Source organism: Elephantulus edwardii, unplaced genomic scaffold (genome assembly GCF_000299155.1).
Source record: "Elephantulus edwardii isolate Elephantulus edwardi_28Jun2011 unplaced genomic scaffold, EleEdw1.0 scaffold00109, whole genome shotgun sequence".
NCBI lineage: Eukaryota > Metazoa > Chordata > Mammalia > Macroscelidea > Macroscelididae > Elephantulus > Elephantulus edwardii.
In genome coordinates, this window is record NW_006399859.1 from 1,408,174 (window position 1) to 1,435,789 (window position 27,616).

Genomic DNA, 27,616 nt, shown 5'->3' on the forward strand with positions numbered 1-27,616 from the left:
GAGTAAAGAATTCTGTTACCAACCCAAAGGCAGGCAGTTTGAAACCACCAGCTTGTCACTGGGAGAAAGATGGACAATCTCTTCCTGAGCAGTTGATAGCTTCTGAAAACCTGCTGGAGGTTTATCTATGACAGCAGTGAATTGAATTTGAATTGCGTGTGTATGCAATTGTGGTTTTCATCCTTCAGTCTGTCATTATTACAGAGAAATCAGAGAGTTCTGGGAATTGTGCTAAGTACTAGAAATATAAAGATGAGTAAGGCTGTCTTTGTCAATAAGAAGCATTCTCAGGATAGAAAAAACAGATTTATCAATAGGCTGTTGCAAGGCCATATGGGAACTGTGGCAGAGGCAGTGGAAGACAAGGATGGAAATATTTGTTCTATCTACATTGTGATGCAAGGCTTCACAGTGGAAATGACATCTTAAACTTCATTCATCTTCTACTGCATAGAATTTCCTTTCTCAGTGCAAATGTATCGAAAGTAGAGGAAGCTATCTGACCTCAAAGAAAAGCTATCATTAGTAAAGAAGATAAGACACTAGCTTTCTGGATTGACCTTTGTTGTTGTTATGTGCCATTAAGTTGACTAGGACTCTTAGCAACCCTATGAACAAGGACTCTGACCTTTGCCTTTGGCTCTGAGTCAACCTTACCTTCTCCGACACATCTGCTTTCATTGCCACAGCAATGGTGCTGATCCATCTCGTCGAAGGTCTTCCTCTCATGCACTCACAGAATGCTTCAAAGCATGTCCTTTCCAAGGCCTGGTCCCTCCTGGAGATATGCCCAAAATATGTATGATGGAGCTTCAAAATCCTTGCCTCAAGGTGTAAACTGGTTTCAACCTCTCCAGGACAGTTCTATTTGTTCTCTTAGTAGCTCATAGCATGTTCAATACTCTTCTTCAGCACCATGAAACACTGTTGAAATTTCTGGTAATCAGGTATTTTTTTTTTTTAGTTTTCTTCTTTTCATGTATTTAATGAAACTTAAAATTATCTGCCCAACTTTTAAAATGGAATTGCTTGTAAGAATTGGGATGTGAAAAAGAAAGTTCTACAAAATGTGAAATAGGATGAATATAAAGATTAATAGCGATGAGAGATTTATTTACTCGAACATTCTGTTTTCTAGACTATAACACTCGATAGTCATCATCTGGTTTTACCCAAGTTTTTTTTTCTCAGTTCTTTATACTCAACTTTCCTGTTTTTCTCTATCATCACTTTTCTTTTTTTAAATTTCTTTTATCATCACTTTTCTGTTGTGGGTCATCAGTATAGGGCACCTGGCACTGTTCCTTTCATAAATTGTTATTCTGCTTTCTGTGGCATTACTTTCATTCATTTGTCAGTTATTCATATACTTTACCTTGAGAAAATGAGTATTTCCATTTGCTTTACTTTGTTCTCATAAAAGCTGATATTTTTAAACAAAGTACCCTTGGTGAGCCCCTTCCCCCCCGCAAAAAAAAAATCTCTCCATAAAGAAGGAAATGAAACTTGAAACTTACTCAGTCTTTGTTGTTAGGTGTCATTGGGTCATAGTGGCTGCAAGCACAACAGACGGAGACTCTGCCTCATCCCTACTGTCCACTCGGCTTACGACCACTGTTACAGTCATTGTGTCAATCCATCTTCTTGAAGTTCATCCTCTTTTCCACTAAACTTCTCCAGCTATGATGTCATTCTCCAGACAGGGCCCTTCCTGATAACATACCCAGAGCATGGGAGGTAAAAGTTTCAGCACCCTTGTTTCTAAGGACCAAACTGGCTGCTCTTCATGCAAGACAGATTGATTGATTGATTCTTTTGGCCATCTACGGTATGTTCAATATTTCTTACCAACGTCACAACTTTGAGGCATAAATACTTCAATCTTCTTTATCCAGTATATAACTTTTGTATACATTGGAGATAACTGAAAATAACAAGGCATGGTCCGTGGGCACCTTAGGTCGCAAAGTGACACACTTCTGTTTTAGCACTTCAAACCCTACCATCCAGAAAGAACTTTTGTTTTGGTTTTGGGAAATATATGTCCATACGCCTTTGAATTGTGGTGTTGGAGAAGAGTATTGACTATCTCATAGACTGTCAAAATACAAAGTAGTCTGTCTTGGAGGCAAGGACAGTGAAACGTGATCTTAAATAATCTGGGTATGTTGTTGTGAGGGGCCAGTCCTTGGACAAAGCCATCATAAACATAAAATGAGTTAGTGTTCTTGGTGGTATAAATAAAAAAATGAATTTCATAGCTATGTAGCTTATTGTCAGGGGCTGTTGTTCTACGACATCGAGTTTCCTGTGACTCATGTTCTGTATCATAGAGTCAGAACAGACACAGAAGTGACTCTGGTGGGTTTTCAGAGGCAGTTACTTGTATAGGAGATTGCCCACACTGACCCTCTACATAGGCTCTTAACCCTGCCTTATCCTGAGGTAATCTCACTGCCTCTGACTGACCCCTATTTTTCCAGTCACTGAGTGAATCCATCTCATCCTGGGTCTTCCTCTCCTGTGCGGTCCCTCCACCCTTCCAAGCCTGGTGTGCCTCTCCAAGGAGTGGTCTCTCCTGGCCGCTTGTCCGAAGTATGTGAGACAGAGCTACAAAATCCTCCCCTCTGGGAGCAGGTTGTTTTCACCCTTCCCACGATGAACCTGCTTATTCTCTTGGCTGTCCACAGTATGTTCAACATGCTTCTCCAGCACCACAATTCAAAGGCCTTGATCATCCTTAGTTATTGTCCAGCTCTCTGATGAAATACAAGTAATTGTGAAGGCCATAGCCTATATTAGGTGCACCTTAGTCTCCAGACTGACATTGCTCCTCTTTAGAAAGGTCTCTGACAGCAGACTTTCCCAATGCAACTTGTCCTTTGATTTCCTTGTTGCTAGTACCAAGAGTGTTGATTATGGAGACAAGCAAACTAAATCTGTTAACAATCTCAATCTCTTCACCATCTATTGTGATGATACCAATTGGCTCAGTGGGGAAAATCTTTGTTTTTTTGATGTTGAGCTTCAATCCATATTGAAGGCTGCAGTCCTTGGCCTTCTACAGCAAACACTTCAGGTCCTTCTCAGTTTCAGGAAGCAGGGTTGTGCATCTGCATAGCGCAGATTGTTGATCTGTCTGCATTCAGTCCCGATGCCACATTTCTCTTCATAGAGCCAGACCTCCCAGATGATCTGTTCTGCATGTAGATTGAAAAGGTATGGAGATAGGACATATCCTTAGAGTACAGCCTTCAGTATGGACTGAGGCTCAATGTCATGAAGACACAGATTCTCACCACTGGACCAATTGGTAGCATTAGGATGGATGGCTAAGAGGTTGAGATTGTTCACAGCTTCAGTTTGCTCGGCTCCACAGTCAACACTCTTGGCACCAGTAGCCAGGAAATAAAAAAATGTATTGTGACAGGAAAGTCTGCGGTTAGGGACCTCTCTAAAGTACTCAAGAGCAACGGTGTCTCTCTGGAGACTAAGGTCTGCCTGATAAAGGCCTTGGTTTTTGCAATCACTTGTTATGCATCAGAGAGTTGGACAATGACTAGGGAGGATAGGAGGAGAATTGACGTCTTTGAGCTGTGGTGCTGGAGAAGAGTATTGAATGTACCATGGACTGCCAAGAAAACAAACAGATTCATTCTAGAGAGGGTTAAACCAGGCTACTCTTTGGAGGCAAGGATTCTGGGGCTTCATCTGACATACTTTGGACATGTTGTAAGGAGAGACAGGTCCTTCGAGAAGGACATCATGTTTGGTAGGGTAGAGGGACAGCGCAGGAGGGGAAGACCCTCTATGAGGTGGATTGGTTCAGTGACTGGGGTAATCGGAATGGGTGTGTCAGAGGCCACGAGATTGGCACAGGATAGAGCAGGGTTTAGGACTGTTGTACATAAGGTCGCTATGAGTCGCAAACGACTCGATGGCACATAATAACAATACCACCACCTTTCCTCATTTTGAACCATGCAGTGTTCTCATAAGCCCCTTCAAGTGTTGTGGGATTCCCATTCTAATGTCTGTTTTGTTCTTTTGATTTTAATTTATTTATTTATTTTTCATTTCACTGAACATCTACAAAGATTTTGGAATTCCATTCATTCATTGTTGCACCCTTCTCCCCACCCACCCCCCATTTGCTCCTCTCCTTGAAAAGTAAAACTCCCTCATTGGTACATAATACCCCCCCCCGCACATCCCCCAACCACACCCCCAACCCAAAATATAATCCACTCTGCAACCCTCATTCCATACTCTTACGATAAACATAATACCCTAAAATATAATACTTTTAAACTATTCTCTCCCCCATAGACTTCAATGCCATAAACATATTTCATCCAGTTTTTCTCAGTCTTACCCCCACCCCAATGCCAGCCTCATTCTACAACAGTGGCACCATATAGCATTTGTCCCTTTGTGACTGAGATACCTCACTCAGCATAATGTCCTCCAGGGTCACCCATTTTGAATAATATTGCACGAGTTCCTTGTTTTTCAATGCAGCATAGTATTCTAATGTCTGTTTTTAAGACAGGCCTAGTGGCCTAGTGATAAGAAACTGGGCTGCAACCCCTAAGGCATACCATTTAAATTCACTCTGTACTCAGCAGGATTGGCAATTTCATCCCTTAAGATTTACTGCCTTTAATAACCTGTTGAAAGGTTAGCTAAAGATCAGTTCCCACCCAAAGGTGCAAAATAACCACTTCAGTTAGGAAAGCTATTTGAACTGATGTAGGTTCATGCTATGTTCATGGTTATGTATGTATCCCCTTACTAAACGGGATGTGACTTCCATGTTTCTCTGCCAGTGATTTGAGCTGATTGTATCCATATTAATTATAGACCCTAACTTTCTTTAGATGTCCCATTCTCTTCTCACAAGTCTTACTCATCTGTATCTTACAGAGTTTTCTAAGATCTTTTCCTTTAGTTTCATATAAATAGATTACCAAAATTTGGCTAAAAGAGTAAAAAGAATGGATTTAATATTCTGCTAAAAACTAGATGTAAAAGGCTTAAAACAGCCAAAAAATTTACAGTGTGAAAACCCATGAATAATTTCTGCTGCAGTCTGGATTTCTGCAGAACTAAGTAATTTGTCCTTTTTTGCTCCTTTGTAATTTTATGTCATGACTCTGCAGAATTAATCCTCAAAGGGACAACCTAGAACATCTTTTATCTCTTCCAAACAAGGAGTGAGACAGTTTTCAGTTGGGGAAAATTTCATTGGATTGCTCTAATCAGATGACAAGGTAGGAAGTCAAAGGCAAAAGTATGAAAGGAAGGAGGTAGGAAGCCAGTGACATAGGAAGTCAATAAAGACAAAGGAAAGTGAAATAAAAGCAAAAGTAATGAAGGATGAAAGTGGGGGGGGGGGAAGGATGTTCCAAAAAGAATAAATATTCATCAAATTACTTTTCCTCTGATGTAGAAATCATTGCATCATACATCATTGTTACCTTATCGAAGTTGTTACCTACCTCAGGCAAAGATCAGAAGAGTAAAATTTGACATCTATAGGTTGAATATTATATATAGATACATAAATTTGTTTCATCTAATGGTTTTAAAAGATGAAAAGTGCAGGGTATATATTATGAAGATAAAGATTTTTATAGAAACAGAAAGAACATAAGACCAAGGGGAAAGGCAATGGAGAGTGACGACTAATGGTACAGTTTCTTTTTGAAATCAGTATTATCTTAAATTGATTATACTGATGGAAACACTGCCAATATACCAGAAAAGAATAATATAATAAATGAAAAAGGAGACACAGAGGACAAGAGAGTTACAAGCAACAAAAGAAGATAAAGAATCATGTCTCATCAATCATATGCTAATTTATGAGTGGAGACATAGGTTAAGATGATATAAATGCATATAAGTAAGATGAACAGGTGCATAGTGACTCAGGACCATATGGTTTTTACATATATTTCTACATATATATCAATTGTATGTGTTATAAATAGATGGCTTGGTTATATAGTAGCAAAACTAGAAGGCACAATTATGAAAACTTCTTATCCACGAATGAGTCACTGGACCTGAGAGCCCAGGACCTTTGTCTTGGATGACAGTAATGTCAATTCGCATAACATAATCCACAAAGACAATGCTTGGCACCCTACTTTGGTGAGTGGTCACTGAGGTCTTGAAGACTTTGGTCTTTAGCAACTCTAAGAATTCACCCCCATGACCCAACCTTCAGCCAAGTAATAGCCAGCTTTACAAGGTGATCAATATCAAGGAGGAATGCACTACCATACAAGACCGAGAGAGCAACATTCTCAGGGAAAAGAGTTCATGAAGCAGTGTTTCCTTGCTCTGTTATAACAACTACCTCCTGGTCCAAGTATAGGCTTTACAAAAACACAATCAAGTGTCCGAGGATTCCTATTCTTCTCAATGTTAGGCACAGTTTGTTGTGATTCACACAAATGCCTTTGTATAGTCAATGAACACATTCTATTTGAGATTCCCTCTTCTTGATAAATATCTCTACAACAAAACTTTTAGATGGAGTTCTTCCTTCTCTTGTGCAGAGAAGCATTAGTTTAGGAAACAAAAGAGAGGGCATTTGAAAAGAATTAAGTATTCTCTTGGTTTTGGGACATTATTTCAAATAAAATTTCAGATGCTACTTGAAATATTCCTGAAACAAAGAGTATGTTTGGAGGGGAAAAAATGTGCCATGGTGATAAATATCAACTTAGATTAGTGGCTGTTGCTTTTGTGTACAATTAAGTCCAAACCGACCCATATCTGACCCTCCATTGGGTTTTCAGAGGCAGTTAATTATACGGGAGGAGATTACCCATCCTTCTCCTGCAGAGCTGCTGGTGATTTGAAACCATATGCATTCAGGAGTGCAGAGTGGCTTCTTAGCACTAGGCCACCAGAGCTCCAGCTTAGTAGGTTGTTGTTGTTAAGTGCCGTCGAGTCGCTTGCAACTCATAGCGACCCTATGTACAACAGCCCTAAACTCTGCTCTGTCCTGTGCCAATCACACTGTCTCTGACACTCCCATCCCAATTATCCCAGTCACCGAATCAATCCACCTCATAGAGGGCCTTCCCCTCCTGCGCCGTCCCTCCACCCTCCCAAGCATGATGTCCTTCTCTAAGGACTGGTCTCTCCTCACAACATGTCCAAAGTATGTTAGACAGAGCCTCAGAATCCTTGCCTCCAAGGAGCCACCTGGTTTGACCCATTCCAGGACGAATCTGTTTGTTTTCCTAGCAGTCCATGATATTCTTAATACTCCAGGACCACAGCTCAAAGGCATCAATTCTCCTTCTATCCTCCTTGGTCATTGTCCAATTCTCTGATGCATAACAAGTGATTGCGAAGACCATGGCCTGTATCAGACACACCTTAGTCTCTAGAGAGACACCATTGATCTTCAGTACTTTGGAGAGGTCCTTAACAGCAGAGTTTCCCATGGCAATGCGCCTTTTAATTTCCTGGCTGCTGGTGCCAAGACTGTTGACTGTGGAGCCCAGCAAACTAAAGCTGTGTACAATCTCAATCTCTTCACCATCCATCCTGATGCTGCCAATTGGTCCAGTGGTGAGAATCTTTGTCTTCTTGACATTGAGCCTCAGTCCATATTGTAGGCTGCAGTCCTTGACACTCTGCAGCCGGAGCTCTTCAGTTTCAGCAAGCAGGGTTGTGTCATCTGCATAACGCAGATTGTTGATAAATCGTCCACCAATCTTGCCCCCATATTTCTCCTCATAGAGCCCAGCCTCTGGATAATCTGGTTCTGCATATAGGTTGAAAAGGTATGGAGATAGGATGCATCCCTGGCGTACGCCCTCCCAATTTTGAATCATGCAGTGTTCCCTTGCTCTGTTCTGACAACTGCCTCCTGGTCCAAGTACAGGTTTCGCATTAGCACGATCAAGTGTTCTGCACAACAGAATGCTTAGTGGGTAGCTGCTCATAATTTAGCTTTCCAATAATATACAGTGGATTTAATGGGATGAGAAAACTATCTGGATTTTCTTCACTTTTGATGTTAGATGTTAGAACATCTTTTGCAAAGTGAGGGACAGATATCTGTGAAACATGGAGAAACTTCTACAAGCTGACTGAAAGCCAAATGCTTTTAAAACGAAAATAAGCAATTAGAAAATCATTTGCCTATCTAAAATTGATTTCTCCTTTGTGGTTTCTTTACGTATTCTGGAATACAATATTCACGTTTGTTTGTTTGTTTTAAAATTGCAATAGATGGATATGAGTTAAATTTGCCTCTACCTTATAGTCTGTTTGTACAAATTTTTTAAGAAAAAACACAATGAAAGTCCCTATCAAATAAATAAACGTTCATGCTCTTTATTTTTATTAGCACCCAAGAAGGAAGCAGTACAAGCTGTGTGCAATATACAACATCATAGGAACATACAAATCGGCTTGACAAGTCAACAAGACAGCATCTCTGGCTTACTGTACAGTAACCTAGACAGGTTTTCTCCCTTCTCATGAGAAATCACCCTTCAATAATGAGATAATTTCACATATGCAAAAATGTTCATAAAATTTACCCAGTGGGTGACATATCAGTACTGCCAATATTGGGGTAACTTTCTCATGGTTTCATAAGATTCATAATCCCCAGTTGTAAATGCTTACTACTGATAATTTGTTAATACCATATGCCATTTACCTAATACTGATAATCCATAAAAATCTATTAATATCAGAGAATCAAATAATGGCTTTTTAAAAACAAATTGTTGAGTTTCTGCTCATGTATGTGATTAAAAAACCACTATTCTTTTGTAACTGAAGGGCAATTTGAATCTAAGATTCAAATGCTGTAACTGGATGGTATAAGTTTCTTCATAGTATAATATATATATACACACACACACACACCCCATTGTATTTTATATGTGTGTTTATGTACATACACACATATACATTTATACACATACACATTGTGTGTATACAGTGTTTTTGTAGTTTCTAAAACTGAAGAACAAGAATTGGTGTATATATGTCACAGGTCTAAGTTTGAGAGAAATAATTCAACAAAATGGTATTAGTTATCAGCTCCATTATATCATTCTTAGTTGATTTTCTCTTGATGTTAAACTATCATTGGTATTAAGCTGACAGTTTCTTTACTAGTTTATATTTGAGATTTTATATCAGTATCCATTTTTCTGTGTGTCAAAGGCATAGGGACAAGGCACTGAGCAACTGTATGAATTGTTGCAATAAAAAGTGTTGTCAACTTATTAAAATATTTTAGGTTGCATTAGAGCAAAGAGATCAGATCTCATAAAGAACTTGCACCTAACATACAAATGGCTAATGCTTAAAAGGATTCATGATGCAAAAAAGGTATTCTAAAAGAAAAAATGATTTTAAAAAATTCAACAATTTTCTAGATTAAAATAATTAATCAATATTATTGTCTTACATTCTTGAAATACTAAGAAAACACATTTACCTCCCTATATCTCTTGTTTGCTTGAAGACCTGAAGTAATCCAATAGCTAATTAATGTTATTTTCCATATAAGAGAGTCCACAGTTTTAAAACTACTGCTACCAAAATAATATCTTTAAAGAATTGAGTAGTAAGTTCTTTGTTGAAACCCAAAAGTTGAGTCATTTGAGAAATCAATTCTGTGTTTTCCTGGAAGGAATATCTGATGGAAAATTTAACTTATTCAGGATGTTTTCAAGAATAAACCCCTGGCATGATATTTTATCCCATTTTCTTTAGTATATAAGCTTTTTTAGGTCAGTATGATTTTGGTTTTTCATGTGCACATTTCAAAATGGCAGGATGTGTATGGCCTGTTAGGCCTCTCTAACACATTTTGTGTTACCCTAACATTCTCTTTGATATCATACAACACAGTAGAAAACCATGAAAATATGGAGATGAACTGGAACTGCAACATCCCATGATTTCCCAATGTTCTGCTTCCATATGCACATTTAACAATCATTTCTAGTAAACAGTATCTGGAGGGCCCAGCCAAAGAAGCAAACAAGTGTTACTCTTCCAAAACTAACAAGTTGGCATTTATAAAAGTGGACAAAACCTTTGTGTTAAAAGGAAAAAGAAAAAAAAATAAAGAAGAGTTAGAATTGACCATGGCTTCTGGCCCCTGGCCCTAAACCCAGGGGAAAAAAAAATGAATTGAGGCAGGCAACCAGCTGCTTTCTTGTTATGCCGATTATACTGGTAAATTAGCCAGCTCTGCTTTGTTTTCCTGAATCAGGACTTGCTTGGCGAAAAGATCAGAATTCATTCTCAAGTTCTCTTTTAATTTGTTGAGTTCAAAATCATGGAGAATCTTGACAGTCATTAACTTTTCTCGCTTGATTCTCTCAGCAACATCTTTTGGAACATCAGGGATCATCCACGCCAACAAAAATTTGAATAAGAACACAACATGCTAAAAGAAAATTGAAGACATTATTAGAATTATGCATAATTATACTGCCAGGTGGGAGATGTGGTGTGTGTGAGTATGTGTGATCACCCACAGTACAAAGTGCATGGCTAATACTGAAAATGAAAAACTAAAGGAAAAAGCAACATTGCTTTATAATGTTGAGAAAATTACTAAGCCAATGTGTTTAAAAAGTTATAGTGGGGGATAATAATGAAAAAAATTTTTTTTCAAAGAGAAAATCCAACTCAGGGGGAGAGATGGGCAGAGAGGACAATATGCAACAATGAATGGGAAAAAGTTAAATGGAAAGAAACACACACACACACACACACACACACACACACATACACACACACACATATATGTTTCATTAAAAAATAGGGGGGAAAATTAGAGTGAGGAAAAGCGTTACAGTTTTTGCCTGGGAAATCAAGATTTCATGAGAAGGAACAGACATACATTGATTTTACTTGATTAGTCCTGTGTAGCTACCAAAGTTTTAAAATCAGTTCCATGTAATGGATTAATTATAATGCCTAATTAGTCTCTTGTTGTGTACTGTTTTCCTTTCACTCAATTAATGTAATAAAAGAAAAAGTCTACGGAGCTCTGATGGCCTAGTGGCAAGAAGCTGCACTGCAATTCCAGAGGTGGGCAGTTCAAATCCACCAGATGCTCTCTGCTGGAGAAGAAGGGACAATTTCCTCTTTTACCAGTCAGATCTGATTTGACAGGACATACACATAAAAAAATAATAAAATTTAAAAAAATAGTCTATGAAAAAATTGTATCAAAAACCAATATGACTTGTAAACCTTCATTCAAATAAAACTATTTATGAAAAACTATTTACATGTATAACTTTGATAAAATGAAATATAGGCTGATAATTTTGCTAAATATACAAAATGCATGAAGATGTTTTGTAAACACAGACCAATTTATAAAATTACAAACATATCTGTATGTGCATGAGCATGACTAGAGTTTTACTGTAGCATGAAAAGGTGACTTGCTGATATTATTTCTACTTTTAAAATATATCTTTATTATTTGTAGCATTCCATTTATAACTGAATAAAAACCTCCCCTTTGGATTATTTATATTTTCTTGTATGTCTTACCTCAATATTTATGCTAGCTGTTTCAGAAGGCAAGAAGCATAAAACTGGACAGGAAAAGGCCTGGGAATGTGATCTATCTAGCATTGAAACCAAATTCTATTATTAACTGATTAACTTGAAGCAAATTACTTAATTTCCCTGATTTTCATGTTTATTTGTCAAAGAATAACAAAGTATAGCTTTCATGGTTGTTATGACATATGAACATTTATACATTTATTTATGTGTGTGAGTGTATGTGTGTGTATACACACACACACAACTTTGGAAGCAGGAGTGGTATCCACTTCCTAAACAACATGCCCTCTGGAAATTCTATGAACTTTGGTAAATGACTATAGTTATAGAAAGCCTTCAGGTCTTTTGTTCATAAGGTCACTATGAGCCATGTTTGACTTGATGGCAATCAACGACAACAACAATATATACTTATTTCCTTAAGACAGTCTCTAGAAAGTAGTACATAGTAAACAGTCACTAAATATCAATGGATTCACTTCCCTTTCCTGACCCCAAAGGAAGAGATCATATTTTTCCTTCTTTTTCCTATTACCTTTATATTTTCAGTCACCATTAAGTGCATATACATATTCAATATTCATTGTATTGAAACATTCCCAGGTTGATTATGACAAGTTGTTGCTGTTGTTGTTACATGCTGTGGAGTCAGAACCGACTGATAGCTGACCCTCCAGGTTTTTAGTGGCTATAAATGGCATGGGAAGAAATTTCCCATCTTTCTTCCCATGATAAGTTCATCTTAAAATAATTTACTGAGACAAAGCTAATTTTCTTATGAGCAGACACTTTCAGAAATATCATCCTAAAGAGTGAAGACAAACTAAGTGGGCTAAAGATTAAGAAAGGCTTACTTCCATGACTATGATGAAGGTCATCTTGGCAGCAAGCACATGCCAAAACTGCATATTAGGAGAATACTTTGACTCATGCTCTGGAGGGTACCTGTAATCTCTGTACCTGAAAAGGTAAATACAAAAATTAACTTCAACTCAAGAGACATGTCATAAACTACTATTTTCCTTAAGATTCTTTTGAGTTGGCTGCAAAACCAATCATAAGAATATTGTAGTTAATATGAAACTTCCTTGTTTCTTGTACACTAGAATCACTGACATACAATACCTATGCTTAATACAATTCTAGCAAGAGATGAGAAAGAGTTCTCTTTTGTTCTTCAAAGAGAAAATTTCAAAAGAGTTACCCAAATCTGCCATCGCTGTGACCTCTCAGTTTTCTCACGTGTGGATCTTTCTATCACCCTGCTTCAATCACTTGTCTGCTGTTAGGAAATTTAATGAACACTTTTATCCTAATCTTATTTGATCTATGAAGAATTGTTGGTGTTATTGTTGTTAGGTGCCACTAGGTCAAGCATGACTCATAGTGACCCTCTGAACAAAAGATCTGGATCCTGTTCTATCTTGCACCATCTTTACACTTCTTGACATACAAGAGCCCACTGCAGTAGTCACCATATCAATCCACTTCGTTGAGGGTCTTTCTCTCCTTTGCCAACCCTCCACCCTTCCCAGCATCATGTCCTTCTCCAAGGAATAGCATCTTCTAGCAACATGCCAAAGGTATGTGAGGCAAAACCTCATCATTTTTGCCTCCAAAGAGCACTCTGGCTTCACCCTTCTCCAAGACATATCTGTTTGTTCTCTTGGCCATCCATGGGATGTGCAGTTATCTTCTTCAACACCAAAGCTCAAAGGCATCAATTATTCTTTCTGTCATTCTTATTCTTCATGCAGCTCTTGGATGTACAGCTAGTAATCGGAAAGACTATGGGCTGAATCAGACACACCTTAGTCTTCAAACTGACATCACTACTCCTTAGTAACTTGGTAAGGTCCCTAACTGCAGATTTTCCCAGTGCAATGTCTCTCCTTATTCCTTGACTGCTGTTACAAGGGTGTTAACTGTAGACCCAAGCAAGATGAAACTGGTGACTGTTTCAATCTCCTCTCCATCCATCATGATGCTGCATATTGGCCCAGTGGTAAAAAATCTTTGTTGTCCTGACATTGAGATGCAATCCATACTGAAGGCCGCGTTCCTTTGAAGGAAAGCATTTCAAATTATTGGCCACTTCTACTTTCTTGAAATATTCTCTTCTGTCTGCTTATCTGACACAACACTATTTTGCTTTTCTGGAACTTTCTTAGTGCTCCATTTTGTGTGCATTTTCTCATATTTAGGGCCATTAAATATTGTTGTTCTTCAAATACTTAGTCTATAGATGTATTTTAGTCTGATTTTAGACTCTTTCTGTAAATAATTTAATTTTATTTGATTTATTTATTAATATATATGATGCATTAAACAATTGGCAAAGAGCAGGCAAGTTGTGGGATGACATAAATGATTAACAAATGTACATTCTCAGCCTAGATTTCTCAGCATGTAAAGACTGTATATCACCTAACGTCCTTGCTATTTATGCTTACATATCTGAAAAACACCTCTAAATTAACATGAGCACCTAATCCAGGCCATAGTCTTCACAATTACTTGCTATGGACCAGGGAGCTGGACAATGACTAAGAATGATTGAAAAAGAATTGATGTCTTAATTGTGGCACTGGAGAAGAGTACTGAATATAACATAGATTGCTAAGAGAACAAATAGGTCTTTCCTGCAGAGGATGAAACGACGCTGCTCCTCTTGGAGGAAAGGATTTTGAGGCTCCATCTGGCATGCCTTGGGCATGCTGCCAAGGAGGGACTAGGCCTTGAAGAAAGATATTGTGCTTGGAAGGATGGAGGGAGAGCACAAGAGAGAAAGAGCCCGGATGAGATGCCTTGACTCAGTGACAGGGGCATGGGGAGTAGGTGTGCCAGAGACAATGAAATTGGCTCAGAATAGGGCAGGCTTCAGAAATGGTGTACATAGGGTTGCTATGAGTCGCTGGTGACTCGATGGCACATAACAGCAAACAACAACATGAGGAATGGCATCCACAACAAGCCTCCGGAAACTCTACAAACTTTGATAAATGTCGATGGTTGTAGAAGGGCTTCAGGCCTTCTGTTCATGGGGTCACTATGAGTCATGATCAACTCAGGCAATCAACAAGAGCAACATGCATGTATATATACACACACACACATATATATACACACATACATATATGTATACTTGTATATGCATGCATATGCATATATGTATATATGAGTGTATATACACATATGTACATACATACATATATTCATAGTTGTTGTTGAGTACCATCAAGTCAGAATCGACCATAGCTGACCCTCCAGTGGGTTTTCAGAAGCAATTAATCAATCACACGGGAGAAGACTGTCCATCTCATCCTCCTGCAGAGTAACTGTGTGCCTTTGAGATTGGAACGCAGTTTATTACTACTAGACCACCAGAGCTCCAAATATACACACACACACACGTGTATATATGTATATGTGTATATATGCATATATATATTTATGTATACATATGTGTGTATATATGTATACATGTGTATATATGTATATATGTGTGTATATATAATATATATTTATTAGTATACATATTTTAGAATATATATTATATATATTTTTTCAGGAAATTAAAACACATCTACAAGAATAAAAGTATGACTCTAAGTATATTTCATCTGAATTTAGAGACTGCCTCAACAACAGATTTGATACATTTCACACTAATGACAGAAGACAACTTGTGGTATGACATTAAGGGTAGGATACATGAAAGCAAAAAGTTCATTTAAAAGTCAGGAAAGAAAGAACAAAATGGATATTAGAACACATTTTGAAATTTACTCTAAAATACAGAGAAAATAAGGAAATGGAGGAGATAATGAAGTAAGAGAGCTCAGGAGAAGATTTCAAAAGGTGGCTCAAAGGTAAATATTTTAATAAAATGTGCAAAGACCTTGAGTTAGTAAACAGAAAGAAAAAGAACATAGTCAGCATTACTCAAGACTAAAGAAGTGAAAATAAAAAGTTCAAGCTTCAAGTAGCATTAGAGAATAACTCTATAGGCAATTCTTCAAAAGAAGATGGAAGGCATATACAGTTTCCTAAAGACTTTGTCAATGCCCTTTTGAATAGCAGAATAGAGTATAATGTGATATAATGCCATAGTACCATATGATGAACTACCAATGACAATGAAGTCCCAGCTGCACTAAATAAATTGTAAGGCATTATCATGAACATCACAAGTATTTCTAAAGAGGATCTGAAAAACAGCTGGTGCAAGACATAGATAAAATACTGCCAGAAATTCAAGCTACATTCAGAAAAGGACACGAAATGAAGAATATCATTGCTGAGACCAGATGAGTCTTGCTGAAAGCAGACACTACCAGAAAGATATTTACTTGTATTTCATTAACTATACAAAGGAATGAAACTGTGTGGATCATAACAAATGGTGGATAATATTGAGAAGAATGGGAATTCCAGAACACCAAATTGTGCTCATGCAAAATCTGTACAGAATAACGAAAAGAGAATGGTGTAAATTCAGGAAAGGTGTACATAAAAATTGTATCCTGTCATTCCATTTTTATTTAATCTGTACTCTGAATAAGCAATTCCAGAAGCTACATAATATGAAGACAAACCTGAACACATGACCAGGATTTGAGGAAGACTCACCAACAACTTGTTATATGCAGATGACACAACCTTGCTTGCTGAAAAACAGACTTGAAGCATTAACTGATGAAGCTCCAAGACTATAGCTTTCATGATGGATTACATCTCAATTCAAAGAAAGCAAAAGTCCTCATAACTAGATCAGCAAACAACATGATAAACGGAGAATAGATTGAGGCGGTTAAAGACATCATTTTATTTGGATGTTTTGTCAATTCCTATGAACACAATAGTCAAGAAATCAAATAATACTTTATTTTGGGAAAATTTGCTATAAAGATTCTTTTTAAAGTACTAAAGAGAAAGGGTATTACTTTGAGGACTAAGGTGCTTTTAGACCAAGGCATCACAATTTCAATCATCTCTTAAGTATGTTAAAGTTGGATAATGATGAGGACAATCATAGGAGAATGTCTCTTTTGTACTGTGATGTTGATAAGGAATATTTAATATATAACTGACTGATCAAAGAACAAACAAATCTATCTAGAAGAAGTGCAGCCAGAATTCTCCTTAGAAAGAACTATGGGAGACTTTGCCTCGTATACTTTAGACACATTATTAGGAAGTATAAAAACATGGAAAAACATTATTCTTGGTAAAGTAGAGTCACTGCAAAGGAGAAATGCACTCAAAGAAGTGACTGGCATGGAGGCACAGCTATGTGCTCAAGCAGCAGCGATGGTGAGGATGGTGTGGGGTCAGCAGGGCTTCACTGTGTTGGACATATGGTCACTGTGATTCAGACTGGACTCAATGGTACCTCAGAGCAACAGAATGAGTGTGTTTTAAATATCTATCTATCTATCTATCTATCTATCTATCTATCTATCATCTATCTATCTATCTATCTATCTACCTATCTATCTATCTATCTATCTATCCATCCATCCAATGCCTTCAAGTTGATTCCAATTCATAGCAGCCTTCCCTTGACATTTTGAGGCTGTAAATAGTTATGGGAGGAGATTGCCTATATTTTCTATGGAGGAGCTCATAAATCCAAAACTTTTGATTGGCTTAGTGCCAGTGAACGCTGTTGTTTATTAATGCTGTGTACTGTCAAGAGTGGAGGGACAGCGCAAGAGGGGAAGACCCTCTATGAGGTGGATTGATTCAGTGACTGGGGTAATCGGGATGGATGTGTCAGAGGCAGTGAGATTGGCACAGGATAGAGCAGGGTTTAGGGCTGTTGTACATAGGGTCGCTATGAGTCGCAAGCGACTTGACGGCACATAACAACTACCAAGTTGGAACTGGCCCATAGCTTACCCTCCAGGGAGTTTTCTGAGGCTGAAAACTGCATGGGAGAAGGCTGTCCGTCTTTTTCCGTGGAACAACAGGTGGAATCTAACAGTGTGCCTCTGTGTTGGAAGCCCAATTAAGACACATAGTACATAGTGTACCATATATACATATGGGGAGAAAAGGACGAACAATCTTCTCCCATGTAATTACTGCCTCTGAAAATCTGTTAAAGTGTCAGCTATATATACACATAACTGTTATATATATGTGATTTGCCACAAATGGAGCCCTGGTAGCCTATCCCATAGAGAACTGTACTTCTAGCCCAGAGCCTGAGCCGGTGTGGTGGAAGAAGGTGGCCAAAATCTTTCCATGATTTACAGCCTCTGAAACCCAATGGATGGAGAGTCAGCTACAAGTCAGTTCTAACCTGAAGTCAATGATATGTCTACAAAGTGGTAGCATTGAGGAATCTAACACTAACAGGCATGGTCTTGAAAAACTCTGGAAAGTTTTTGCTGTAGTCAAATATAAGATATAACAAAAGTCTCCATTTTTTTTCTACCTCTGTTGCAACATTTTGCTGTTTCTTTGCCAGAATCATGCATGAAGCATCAAGTTTAAGTTTTAAGGGTCATTGATATTTGGACACATTAGATTAACAATCAATTTTATACTTCCTTCAAAGGATATAATCTTTAAGTGGGATGACTTGTAAACAGATATGATTAGAACATTGTTAAATGCACATAACATGACTATCCTATACACACTCTATTCATTAAATCTTGAGACGAAAGGACATTAGCTGGCAAATATTATTTTTTAATCAATGTAGATTATAAAAAAATTAGAAAACTGACTTCCTTTCACTCAAAAAGTGCTCCTACTTTTGAGTATTTTTTACTGTTCTACATCAGAATCACACAGTGTGTGAATTCTGAATTTATACACTTTATTTAGTTAGGATTTTTATGACTCCACATAAATCTTACACGTTAAGAGACGTATGCAGGGATATGGGAAGATAAGAATATATTGAAAGGGTAAAATGTCAACAAATGAAAGGAAACCTGCAGGTGAGGAAGCCTCGCTTCTCCGCGGGTGCAGAGCGGTTGCTAAAATCAGCGATGAGGAACACGGACAGGCTGTTATTGATGTAACCCTGCAAAGGCTCCGCGGTATCGGTTGAATAGGCATAGAAGTAAACTAAACGAGGAATGATATCTGATGTGAAGGCAACAATGAAGGCCTAAAAGATAAAGTGGACAATGGAGAACAGAAGATGTTAATCCAATTTTAAACATAAGCATACAGTGCTTTCACATATTTCAGATTCATGAGCTATATGATGTTTAAAACCATGAAAGCCCTTTTAGTAACCACGTTAATATACAAGTCCTTGCTTCACAAGACACCTCAATTACAGTGTACAACTGAAGTTGTTGTTCTGTGCCACAGAGTGGGAATGGCTCAGTCCGAGCCTCTAGCACGTTATCATCAGCAGTAAACTGCACAGGAGTTGACTGACCATCTTGCCCCTGTGGAGCAGCTGGTGGAACCACACCATGTTCCTTTGGGTTGGTAGTGCAATTCCTTACCACTAAGTCATTAGAGCTCCCTACAGTACATGACTGTTGTTGGTGTTGTTGAGTAGAGTATGACTCATAGCAACCCTATGAACAACAGATAGGAACCCTGTCATATCCGATGCCTTCCTCATCATTTCTGACATACTTGAGTCCATAACTATGGTCATTGCATCTATCCACCTGGCTGAGGGTCGTCTACACTTTCACAGACTATCATTTCAAATACGATGTCGCTCTCCAAAAAATAGCCTCTCCTAGCAATATACTAAAAACTTGTGAAACAAAGCTTTGACATCTTTGCCTCCTTTGACATCTGGTTGCACCTTTCCAAAGACACATCAGTTTGTTCTTTTGGAAGTTCTTGGGATATTCAGCAATCTTGATTAACATCACAATGCAAAAGCATAAATAATACTTATACCATCCTTATTCACTATCCAGCTCTTAGATGCATAGTAAGTGACTGAAAAGATCATGGTCTGAATCAGTTGCACCTTAGCCTTCAAACTTACATCATTTTGTCCTATCTCCATACCTTTTCTATCTATATGTAGAACAGATCATCTGAGATGCTGGGCTGTACGAGGAGGAATGTGGCATCAAGATTGGAGGAAGACTCATCAACATCCTGTGTTATGCAGATGACACAACCCTGCTTGCTGAAACTGAGGAGGACTTGAAGCACTTGCTGCAGAAGGTCAAGGACTGTAGCCTTCAATATGGATTAAAGCTCAACACACACACACAAAAAATTCTCATCACTGGGCTGATTCGCAGCATCATGACAGATGGTAAACAGACTGAGACTGTTAACAGCTTTAGTTTGCTTGGCTCCATAATCGACACTCTTCTCTTGGTATCAGCAGCCAGAATACAAAAGATCAATTTCACTAAAGAAAGGCTGTTGTCAGGGATCCTTCCAGAGTACTGAAGGGCAATGATGTCTGTCTGAAGACTAAGGTGCATCTGATCCAGGCCACAGTCTGCAATTACTTACTATGTATAGGAAAGCTGGACAATGACTAGGGATAATAGAAAAAGAATTGGTGCCTTTGAGCTGTGATGCTGGAGGAGAGTACTGAATACCATGGATTGCCAGGAGAACAAACAGGTTCATCTGAGAAAGGGTGAAACCAGGATGCTCCTTGAAGACAAGGATTTTGAGACTTCATCTGACATACTTTAGGCATGTTGCAAGGATAGAAAAATCCTTGGAGAGGGACATCATGCTTGGAAGCAAGGAGAGACAGTGCGAGAGAGGAAGACCTTAATGAGATGGATTGATTCAGTGACTGGGGTAATGAGGGTAGGTGCGTCAGAACCAATAAGGTTGGCACAGGATAGAGAAGCTTTCAGGACTATTGTACATGGGGTCACTATGAGACGCAAGTGACTCAACATCACATAACAACAAAAAGTGTTCCCTTGCTCTGTTTGCATAACAAACACATGGTCTATGTTTAGTGCACAATCAAGAGCTATGGGATTCCCATTTTTCTCTCTGTTAGCCATTATTTCTTATGATTCACACAGTCAAATATCTTTGTATAGACAGTAAAATACAGGCATTCTTCTGGTATTCTTTACTTTCAGCCAGGATACAATTAACATTAGTAATGATATTCCTGGTGCCATGACCTCTTCTAAACTCAGCTTGAACTTCTTTCTGTTAGTTCTCTGTCTATATGCTGTTCTAGCTATTGTTGGATGATCTCCAGAAATATTTGCTTACCTGTGTTATTGAGGTTTCAGGACCCTTGAAAATCACCTTTTCTAGCCATTGGGAGTCTACACCTAACTTAACTGTGGATATATGGTCTTGCAAATCATTAACAGCTGTGGGACCAATATAAGATAATGCTTTCCACTGTGAAAGAGTGATGGAGGGATTGTGAAAACACTGTGAATTATGGTGGTAGAGAGAGGGTGAAGAGAATGACACTGCTGTGAAGTAACAGTGGCAAGATACAACCAGAGGAACCTTGGAGATGGAGCCACTGTTAAATATTTTGTATGCTGGATAACTGAATGAAAGACTGATTTGTAACTGTTCTCAGATGAAATAAAGTTGCTCGATAATTGAGGAAACCAAAGGCTTCTTGCATTTAAGCTGTAGAAGTGAACCTGGACTTTCACTAGATGAAGAATTATGTCTTGTTAATCTGGCTTGGGACTGTTGGACTAAATCTGGACTTGTACTGGTGATATTCTTTGTCTCTCCAACTCCCCAAACTATTTTTCCCAATAAGCTCCATAACTGTAAGTTAAGTCTGTGACTTAAGTTACAACAAATGTCAGATCCAATGACTGGTAGAAATAAGAGTAGGAGCATGTGGCGTGGCATGTTTGACCACGTAGGGGTATCCACTTCTTAAACAATATGCCTCTGGAAACTCTATGAACCTTGATGTTGATAGCTATAGAAAGGTTTCAGGCCTTTTGTTCTTAGGAATACTATTAGTTGTGCTTGATTCGATGGCAATCAACAACAATGGATATTACTGATAAGGAAGGTTATCCTTCATAGAGGAGGGAGAAGTCAGACTCAGTCACCCTTTTGCAGTTATTGATTATATTGTTTGATAGTTTCCACATTCTATTGGATCACCTTTCTTGGGAATGGAAACAAATATGGATTTGTTCCATTCAGCTATCCGAGCAGCTGTCCTCTAAATTTCACGGCATAAACTGGAGTGTCCAGAGCTGCACCTATTTGTTGAAACATGTCAATTGGTATCCTATCAATTCCTAGGGCCTTATTTTTTTCCAGTACTTTCAGTGCAGCTTAAACCTCTTCCTTCATTACCATTGGCTCTTGATAATATGCTATTTCCTGAATTATTTTAGTGTCAGCCAATTCTTTTTGGTACAATCATTCTGAGTAGCCCTCCATCTTTTGATGATTCTTGGATCATTTAAGATTTTGCCCATAGCATCTCTCAGTATTGCAACTTGAGGTTTGAATATTGTTGTTGTATGTAAAACAGCTTTGAACCCTGCTCTATCCTGAGCTAACCTCATCATCTCTGACACACCCAGGCCCCTTACCTCAGTCACTGAGTCAACACATCTCATCCAGGTCTTCCTCTCTTGCGCTGCCACTCCACCCTCCCGAGCATGATGTCATTTTCCAAGCACTGGTCCCTTCTCCCAATATTCTATAGCTAGAATGTGGCTCAATTGAGAACGGAACCTAAAGGCATCTCTCTTTATGAATCATGTTTTTCTGATTGCCTTATTATTTATTGTTTCGTAACAGAGTTCTATTATCTTTAAACAAATTCATTTGTTAGGACTAACTCTGTGTACTTGGGTTCGTGACGGTGTGTGTATGTAGGCAGCTGGGAAGAAAGACTAGAGTGAGGAAGAATCATGTTCTGCAAGTTTCTTATACTTCAGTGCCATTGATTTCAGTATTTAAACTCACAGGAATCAGATACACACATAATTTCTGACATTTTGAACTAGTACAGATAAAATGTTTATTTCAGTTAAATACATTCCTTCTAAATCATAAGAATCTATATGTCTGGTGATAGTCTGTTTATTACCTCCAATATTATTTTGATGGCTACTCTACTCAAGTTTTCTAACATTTATTGAAACCATTTTGGCCAATTTTGTTTTCTTAATAAATAAGCATTTCAAAAAGTTTTTAAATTTCTTGAAATAAATGAGTAAAAAACAGTTCCTTATATTTTTTTTTATTTTAATCTAACTATGGAATTCTAATGGCTTAGTGGTTAGAGAGTTGTCCTGCCAACCTATAGGTGGGCAGTTTAAATTCACTGGTTGTTCACCAGGAGAAAGATGGAACAGCTTTTCCCTGTGTGACTGAGTGCCCCTGAAAACTCACTGGAGGGTCAGTTATAAGTGAATTTCAACTTGATGGTGAGAGAGAGAGAAAGAATACTCTGTACTTCTTTTTTGCCTTGTTTCAGATTGCCAGAGTTTTGCCTAGGTGCTGAGGTTATTTCTATTCTCCACGAACCAACTCTTGAGTTGCCACCAATTTTATTTCCAAATTTGGTATTTCAGCATATTTTTTGTCAATTCTTCCTTAGTTTCTTCAGTTACATGTTCAGTTCATGTTTTCCAGTCTTCTTTTGTAATAATGGAATTTTTGTTACTGTGTTTTTAACTGATTTATATAATTGCTCATTTTAATTAATCTTATGTTATAATCTAAGAGGCTGGCTTTATGAGGAGGAATGTGGGATCAGGATTTTAGAAAAATTCATCAACAATCTGTGATATGCAGATAACAAAACCTAGTTTGCTGAAACTTAGGAGGAACTGAAGATCTTGCTGCAGAAGGTTAAGGACTGTAGTCTTCACTATGGACTGAAGCTCAGCATCAAGAAGACAAAGATTTTCACAACTGGGCCAACTGGTAGCACCATGATAGAAGGAGAAGGGATTGAAGTTGCTAAGAATTTCAGCTTGCTCAAATCCACAATCAACACTCTTGACATCAGGAGTTGAGAAATCAAAAGATAAATTGAATTGGAAAAATCCGCTGTCAGGGACCTTTCCAGAGCACTGAGGAGCAACAATGTTAATCTAGAGACTAAGGTGGGCCTGATCCAGACTGTGATCTTCACAATTACTTGCTGTGCATCAGCGATCTGGACAATGACTAAGGGTGACAGCAGAAGAATTGATGTCTTTGAGTTGTGATGCTGGAAACGAGTACTGAACATACTACAGACACCAAAAGAACAAACTGGTCTGTCTTGGAGACGCATGTAGCCGGGAGGGTCCAGTCCTTGGAAAAGGACATCAAGTTCAGAAGGATGGAGGGACAGCACAGGAGAAGAAGACCCCAGATGAAATGGACTGACCAGTAACTGGAGTAATGGGGGTAATGTGTTGAGTCAGTGAGACTGGCTCACGATAGGAAAGGATTCAGAGCTGTTGTACACAGAGTCACTATGAGTTGCCGGCAATTTGATGGCACATAACAACAACAACAACAACAACATCTAAGAAGTCCTGGTAGTACAGTGGTTAAAGTGCTCTGCTGTCAGTAGAAAAGTTGGCAATTTAAGCATACCAGCAGCTCCACAGTGGAAAAATCTGGCAATCTGCTTCTGAAAAAATTACAGCCTAGGAAATCCTACGAGATACCTGTACTCTGACTATTGGATCACTATAAGTTAGAACAACTTAATGATATAAAAGAATAAAATTCCATATAGCTTCCTCTGTATTTAGAGCTTACATAGAAAAATGACTATGTTTAAATTTTATTCTTATAGTATTATCCAATTTAATTTAATTTTTTTCCTTTTACTGAATGTACACTATATAATCTCTTCTTCTGAGAAATCTGTTTATTATTCTGACATAAATGTTCCATAAAGAGAAAAGGTAAATCTATATTTTATCTGCAATATATAACATTTATTTATATACAATAAATGTACATTATTCAAATCCTTCATGTCAGTACTTATCTTCTGTCTACTTAGTCACATACTATGGAACATGTGTTATTAAATCTCAGTGAGAAAGGTTTTACAAATGTTTCTCCTATTTCTTTATGGACTGTCACTATGATGAGACCAATGTAATAAAGACTGAGGTGCGCACCGTTTACATCTTTCCATTCTCAAGGAAACAAAAAGCCACCACACTGAATTAGGTCTACTTACATTAGTTGCAACCGAAAGGACCGCCATTCCGAAGAGAATGTCTTGCCAGACTCCTATGCTATGAGCTTTAGCAGCTACTGGCCTCCTGTACTGAGTCGTAAGCTTCCAAGCATCAACTCGGATCTCTATAATATTATTCAAAAGAGCTAAAAGAGGAGCCAGAGGAAAAGAGGCCACAAATAATGTAACAAATCCAAACTGAATAACTGTAGAGAAAAAAGGAAAAGGCAAGAAATCATTATTATGAAAGGCAAAAGTGGAAGCATTCTGCTACTTCCTTCAGTTTTGAGGGATCGTTAGCAGGAAGAACATTTGGGACCTATTTCCACCTGCTCACTTACTTCTTCCTCCCTAAAGGACATCACTACAGCCTGGGACTGGAATGAGTATACAAATCTCACCTTCTTTTCTTTCATTGTTAGATGTTTTTATTTATTCCTTACTTGAATAAAAGGGTTATTTTGTGTGCTTTTTTAAAATTTTGAACAGATTATTTCACCATAAATATTTCTATAACATCATTTTTTTTTATCCTTTTATATTGGTTTATTTACAAAGTTTGAATACATTGTTTTTCACACCAGATCTTTCCCATTTCCTTCAACCCACCCACCCATCAAATTGCATGACCCTATGATTAGTTCCCCTGCCCATCCTCACCCCTCTGCTTCCACCCTCCCCCCCCACCTGGTTCCTCATTCTCAATATGGACTAGTGAGTAGGAGTTCTCAGATTGTCAAATTGTGAGGAGCTACACTGCTAATCCAAAGGCACACAGTTTGAATCCACGATCTGCTCCATGGGAGAAAGACGAGGAATCTCTCTGAAAACCAGCTCAAGGCTCAACTATGAGTTGATTCTGAAATGCCAGTGAGCTTGTTTTTAGAGTTTGAACTTTAGGTTGATTGCAGACAATTTCTAAATTATAAATTCAAAGTTAAGTGGAAGAAGAGGAAACTCAATCTACCAGGGTCAAAATATTTTGAGTACATTCTATCTAAATTTAGGAACTATCTCAAAGATAGGTTGAAAATATTGAATGCTAATCAATACTCTCTTGTTACCAGCAATCAGGATATAAAAAGACGAGTGACTTTTGCAAAGCCTCCTCCAGAGTGTTAAAGAGCAATGATATCAGTCTATAAGGTGCACCCAATCCAAGCCATCATCCTCTCAATTACTTGCTATGCATGTGAGAACTGGACAAGGCTAAGGATAATGGAAGAGGAATCAATGTCTTTGAGTTGTGATGCTGGAAAATGAACTGCCAAGAGAACAAACAGGTCTATTCTAGAGAGGGCGAAACCAAGTTGCTCCTTGAAGACTAGGATTGTGAACTTTGCTTTCATCCTTTAGTAATAATCTGATTCATTTATACACCAAGTCACTAGAAGTGTATATATTATTATTTACAGCTAGAATGTTCCTTATAAACAAAGACAGGCTTCCTACATATTACAGGCAAGTTATCAGGAGAGATGTGCTAGAAGACATCATGCTTGACAAAGTTAAGTCAGTGAAAAAGATCCTTAACAAGGTCGACATAGTGGATACAATGAAGGATTCAAGAGCAATGACTGTGTGCATGGTGTTAGACTCTCATGTGCATGAAGTCTTTATGAATGGGAGTTTGACAGCACTTGACAACAATGTCCTATACTTAATTTTACAACTAATCGTATAAATGTCCTAAAGCCACCCATTTTAATGTAGGTTCTATAGATATTAAGCTTTGGAATCATGAACAATTTCCAATTCACTTCATTCTCTCCACCATGATTGTATGGGCCTTGAATATCAGTGAAAGAAAGTATTTTCTTTAATAATATAAGAAAAGGTTGATTGAAAAACAGGAGAAGTCCACAGCATTACTCCTCTGATCCTTTCACTTCACGACCTTTTCTATGGGTTCTCTGTTTTTCATCAATTGACAGACAGGCCTCTCTTCTTACCCAGCCTCATCCACAACATCCCTGAGACATGATGGTGAAGGTTGGAATGTTTGCATTTGACCACATTGGGTGCTTGTAACTCTGGCAAAGTTGATGTTCTTGCCATCAATGACCCTTCATTGCCCTCAACTACGTGGTCTGTATATTCCAGTATGATTCCACCCATGACAAGTTCAATGGCACTGTCAAGACTGAAAATGGACCGCTTGTCCTCAATGGGAAAGCGATCACAATCTTTTAGGAGTGAGATTCTGCATCAAGTAGGGTGATACTGGTGCTGAGTATGTTGATGGTCCACAGGTGCCTTCATAACTTTGGAAAAACCTGGGGCTTTCTTTCTCCAATCAGCTCCTTTTTCTGATGATTGCATGTTTTTGGCAGGCATTAACAATGAAAAGTATGACAGATTTCTCAAGATTGTCAGCAATGCCTTCTGCACCACCAAATACTTGACCCACCTATCGAAGGTCATTCATAACAACTCTGGCATCGCAGAGGGACTCATGAGCACAGTCCATGCCACCAATACCAGCCAGAAGACTGTGGATGGGCCCTCTGGAATGCTGTGGCGTGATGATGAAAGAGTTGCCCTGAATAGTATTCCTGCATCTACTAGTGCTGCCCAAGCTGTGGCCAGAGTCATCCCTGGGCTGAAAGGGACACTTACAATTTTCCACATGCCCATCCTCAATATATGGCTCATGAATCTGGAGAAAGTTGCCAAATAAAATGACATCACACAGCAGTAAGTCAGACATCTTCTCTTTAAAGGCCATGTGAACCTTCCTCTCAACCAATTGACAGCATACCATATTGATTTATTTCCATAAACAGACACTGCCCTGGATGTGCTCACTAAGTTGTGTCAGGAAATCTGGAGGACAGCCAGCTGGCCCACTGACTGGAAGAGATCGGCATTTGTTCCCATTCCAAAGAAAGGTGA

The 27,616-nt window shown here is 38.3% G+C and overlaps 1 protein-coding gene across 1 annotated transcript in view; it reads right to left on the bottom strand.

Moving 5' to 3' along the window:
• Positions 1–10,228: 10,228 nt before the first annotated feature.
• Positions 10,229–27,616, bottom strand: part of ANO5 (anoctamin 5) — a 97,777-nt gene continuing 80,389 nt past the window's right edge. The window contains exons 18-21 of the mRNA XM_006892058.1: positions 24,722–24,927; positions 18,546–18,724; positions 12,447–12,552; positions 10,229–10,450 (exon numbers count right to left, since the gene is read on the bottom strand). Coding sequence (XP_006892120.1) covers positions 10,229–10,450; positions 12,447–12,552; positions 18,546–18,724; positions 24,722–24,927 — 713 coding nt within the window. The remainder of the gene's footprint in view (positions 10,451–12,446; positions 12,553–18,545; positions 18,725–24,721; positions 24,928–27,616) is intronic.